We start from the raw sequence: 4,809 nt of genomic DNA on the forward strand, positions 1-4,809 counted from the left end.
GAGGGAAAGCATTCCAGACTGAAATATACATCGGTAAGATTGCTTTTACCTGCCCCTACATTCTTATTTACAGGATACTTACAGCATTGTAATAATAGAGAATTCAAAAACTATCTGAATAACTATTTTTTAAATTACTGTTATTCAAGCATTAAAAAAGCAAAACCAGGCCGGGCGCGGTGGCTCACGCCTGTAATCCCAGCACTTTGGGAGGCCGAGGCGGGCGGATCACGAGGTCAGGAGATCAAGACCACATCCTGGCTAACACGGTGAAACCCCGTCTCTACTAAAAATACAAAAAATTAGCCGGGCGCTGTGGCGGGCGCCTGTAGTCCCAGCTACTGGGGAGGCTGAGGCAGGAGAATGGCGTGAACCCGGGAGGCGGAGCTTGCAGTGAGCCGAGATCGCGCCACTGCACTCCAGCTTGGGCAACAGAGCAAGACTCCATCTCAAAAAAAACAAAACAAAAAAAAAAACCAAAAAAAAACAAAAAAGTGGGCCCCAAGCAACGGGAATCTCAGAGAAAGAGATTGTCATGTTTTCTCGTTTTCCTCTATTTTCCTGAAAATTCTGAAGGTCGCAGAGGTAGAGATGAAAATCTAAGGTCACCAAGACTTAAGAAGGCATGGGATGGTGAAAGCTAGTTTTAATTATAGTGTTGACCTCAAGATCGACTGACCCAATAATCCTTATAGAAATACAGTAGGAAGAACGTTTAACTTTTATTCATTTGCTGCTTGTGAACCTTGATGCTTCCTGCCTGTTGGGGGGGTGGGGCATAGGAGGCCTCTTGGCGACAGCGAGGGGAGGGAACACGAAGTCCAGGGGCGTCTCCATGAAGTCCGGGGGAGGCGGCGAGAGCTCTGGGTACTCCAGGAGCTGCATTGGTGGCTGCTGTGGCGGCAGGAAGCAGTCGGGCGGGGCGGGGAAGCCCCTGCTGCCTGTGCCCTTGGCCTTGGGGGGTGTGGCGGGGCTGCCACGGGTGTCCCAGGACCTCTGCACCGGAGCGGGTGGGGCAGGCTGGACTTGGGGCCTTGCGGGGCCCGGGGTGCTCCTGGCTCCTGGCGGTTCCCGAGGGCTGGCTTCTGATCCTGCAACCAAGCGACAGCAGCATTTATTATTTTAAAATTTTTGAAATTTTAATTTATTGTTATTAATTAATGGGGACAGGGTCTCACTCTGTCACCCAGGCTGAGTGCACGGCGCGATCTGGGCTCACCACAACCTCGACCTCCTGAGCGATCCTCCCGCCTCAGTCTCCTGAGTAGCATTCTTTATTCTTGACAAAACAGCCCCAGTGGACAAGACCATGGCATAGATATGTGAGGTCTCTGTCTGCCGCCTGGGGGGCCCCCGTCCCTCAGTCACTGAGAACCCTAGTTGTTCATGAGCTCATCTTTGCTCTGGAATAGGGAAATGACTCTAATTGGCCTTTATTATTATTATTATTATTATTATTATTATTGAGAAAGAGTTTTGCTCTGTCGCCCGGGCTGGAGTGCAGTGGCGCCATCTTGGCTCACTGCAACCTCCGCCTCCTGGGTTTAAGCGATTCTCCTGCCTCAGCCTCCCGAGTAGCTGGGACTACAGGCGCTGGCTACCACCTCCAGCTAAGTTTGTATTTTTAGTGGAGATGGGGTTTCACCATGTTGGTCAGGCTGGTCTTGAACTCCTGACCTCATGATCTGCCCTGCCTCTGCCTCCCAAAGTGCTGGGATTACAGGCATGAGCCGCCGCACCTGGTCTTTTTTTTTTTTTTTTTTTTTTGTGACAGGATCTTGCTGTGTCACCTAGGCTGGAGTGCAGTGGTGCAAGCTCGACTCACTGCAACCTCTGCCTCTAGGGCTCAGTGATCCTCATGCCTCAGCCTCCCAAGTGGCTGGGATGACAAGCATGTGCCGCCATGCCCAGCTAATTTTTGTATTTTTTGTAGAGCTGGCTTTTTGCCATGTTGCCCAGGCTGGTCTCCAACTCCCGGGCTCAAGTGATCTGTCCACCTTGGCCTCCCAAAATGCTGGAATTACAGGTGTGAGCCGCCTCACCTGGACAGTTTACTTTTTCTCAACTGCATGAAAGTTGGCTGGTTCACCGGGTATAAAATGTGCCCTCTAGTCCCTATTATGACCTGTGTCTCAGATCGTGATGAGATCAAATGAGATACATATATGAGTTCTGAAAAGAAAAATCACCAGCGTGCTACTGGTAGAAACCAGAATGCCAAATCTGGCTAAAGTCTATTAGAGGCATAGCCCTTCCCCTGCCAATACTGGCATAGATAATAATAATTTGTATTTATATAATGAAATGTCCCCAGGCAGCTGGATTGCATCCCTCTGTTTTAGTGATAATTATCATTCCAATTTACATTTCATCAGGGTTCCAGTTTATTTCTTCCTCTGCTTAATAGCCTGTTACCACTGAAGATTAAATTTGGAAGTTTTTTTTTCTAATGAAGTGCCTTCTGATTTAGTTTCTATTTTATTTAGTTTATTTACTTAGGATGATAAGCTAATTAACTGGCAATGTACTTTTTCCTTTTTAAAAAATTTCTGAACAGGCAGCTTGGGTATTGATGTTCACATATAGTTAAGTGATTTCTATTCTGGGATTCTTTTATTTCTTTCAGCATTTTTAAATGCTTTCCTTCGATTGGCATTATAGAAATAATGAAAATAATAACAGCTGAAAGTACATTGCATGAGAAGCACAGGCTTGAGAAGATAATGAGAACATTAAAGAAATACAACTTTTACAGGCCTGCAGTGGTTGTCAGAATTATATGAAGTTCAATAAATACCAAGATTTAGTTGTTTTCACCACTGACTGATGGACAACATGAAGAGGTGAAAGAAGTGAAAAATTGCTAAAGTGAAGCACCCTGCCTGTCCTAGCTGGGTGATATGCTATTGTCACAGTTATTTAAGATTGTTTTGAATCACATATGAGAAATATTCAGCAGAATTTATACAGTCAACTGAGAGGTTTTGAACTAGATTAGTAACTAAATCATGATTATTAGCTATGATTTTAAGATAGATTTAAGTGAATCCTCACTGATCTATTTGGTTGAAAAAATGTTATGGAGGATGTCATACCTATTGGCTATTATTTTACAATGTATTTTCTCCTCCATCACCCTGGGGATGTATGTAGGACATTAATGGGGAAAATAGAAAATGCAACCCATTTTTATCTTTTTTTCTTTTTTTATGACAAGGTATTTATCTATCACGTAGGCTGGAGTGCAGTGGTATGATCACAGCTCACCGCAGCCTTGAAATCCTGGGCTCAAGCAATTCAAACACCTCAGCCACCCAAGTAGCTAGGACCACAGGTGCACGCCACCATGCCTGGCTAATTTTTTGATTTCTAGTAGAGATGAGCCCTTGTTCTGTTGCCCAGGCTGGTCTGGAACTCTGAAGCTCAAGCACTTCTCCTGTTTCAGCCTCCCAAAGTACTGCAATTACAGGCGTGAGCCACCGCGTGTTTTCTGTTTTTAAAAGAGCAGTTATTGGAACAATGCAAATGGTTGAGAACATGGGCTTTGGGGGACGGCTGGATAGAATGTATGTCAGCTGCTTGCTGATTTTACCTTACATGTTTCAGCATGTGCCTGGGCCTCTTCAAGAACAGCACTGACAGAATGCGCAGCCTGGGGCATCTGTCCATTGGGCTGGGTGGTGCCATTTATAGGTCCTGAGAGGGAGGAAGCGAGAAAAGATGAGTGAACAAAGAATTTTCAACATTCTTGAAAGTTAATCTGAAAATACAAAGCAGTTTACATCTATAAAGCAAAAAAAGATACTTCCTGGCTACTTCTTACAAAAAAATAAAAATAAAAACAAAGCAAAGAAAACAATTCACAGGCATGACATGGTACACAAAACCTTATGAAAAATCTGAGGCTCTGTGACAAAATTTCATATGAGATTCAGCAAAAGATTCAGGAAGGTGAGTACGGTATTTGATAAAGCCCACCAAGGAGGGTCTGGATTAACTGGGATTGTGGAGAGGAATAGTATGTTTTACTTTTGAAAACCTTTGATAATTGAAGAATAAACCTTGAAAACCAATTTTCTTTCAAAAAAATTCTATTGTTGATTTCCCTAAAATGTATTTATCTAGTTTCATACTGTGCTGAGTACAGGAACAAATTTTGAACATTGTCCTCAACAAAGAGTATATTGGGCTGGGCGGGGTGGCCCCTGCCTGTAAACCCCACAATTTGGAAGGCCAAGGTGGGCAGATTATGAGGTCAAGAGATTAAGACCATCCTGGCAAACATGGTGAAACCCTGTCTCTACTAAAAATACAAAAATTAGCTGGGCGTGATGGTGCATGCCTGTAGTCCCAGCTACTCGGGAGGCTGAGGCAGGAGTATTGCTTGAACCCGGGAGGTAGAGGTTGTAGTGAGCTGAGATCACGCCACTGCTCTCCAGCCTGGCGACAGAGCGAGACTTAGTCTCAACAAAAACAACAACAACAACAAAAAACAAAAAACAGATAAACACCACCACCAACAACCAAGAGTACATTGGACACAGAAACAACAGACAGAGATTTGGGCAAAATGTGCGGGTCCCAGAAATAATCTGGAATTAGATGTGTGGTTTTTTTTTCCCCCAAAAGTCCTGGTATTACGATTTTATTTTCTTGCCTTTTAATTTGTCCTTTTGACAGAAAGCTTGACTCATGGAAGGTTTACAGTTGTTAGAGAATCAGATAGAGGAAGCTCTACATTGATTTCTCCGCTCCTTAGAAAGGATCCCGCCAAGGATGGCCACCTCTCCACACCCGGGCTGTTTCTCC

The 4,809-nt window shown here is 44.4% G+C and overlaps 1 protein-coding gene across 1 annotated transcript; it reads right to left on the reverse strand.

Annotated features, from left to right (window-relative positions):
* Positions 1-700: 700 nt before the first annotated feature.
* On the reverse strand, positions 701-3,697 carry LOC129006674 (splicing factor 3A subunit 2-like). Its single transcript, XM_054436610.1, has 2 exons — positions 3,593-3,697; positions 701-1,091 (listed from the first exon to the last, which is right to left on the reverse strand). Exons 1-2 carry the CDS (start codon positions 3,685-3,687, stop codon positions 716-718), a joined length of 471 nt encoding a protein of 156 aa, XP_054292585.1. The 5' UTR covers positions 3,688-3,697; the 3' UTR covers positions 701-715.
* Between the last annotated feature and the right edge of the window lie 1,112 nt (positions 3,698-4,809).

Source organism: Pongo pygmaeus, chromosome 8, assembly GCF_028885625.2.
Source record: "Pongo pygmaeus isolate AG05252 chromosome 8, NHGRI_mPonPyg2-v2.0_pri, whole genome shotgun sequence".
NCBI classification, from domain to species: domain Eukaryota; kingdom Metazoa; phylum Chordata; class Mammalia; order Primates; family Hominidae; genus Pongo; species Pongo pygmaeus.

Excerpts from the sequence above, each read along its gene's own strand:
- LOC129006674 (XM_054436610.1), bottom strand. The coding sequence starts at position 3,687 with ATGGCACCACCCAGCCCAATGGACAGATGCCCCAGGCTGCGCATTCTG. Across the intron at positions 1,092-3,592 it reads CACATGCTGAAACATGTAAG|GATCAGAAGCCAGCCCTCGG; the intron begins GTAAAATCAGCA and ends GCTTGGTTGCAG.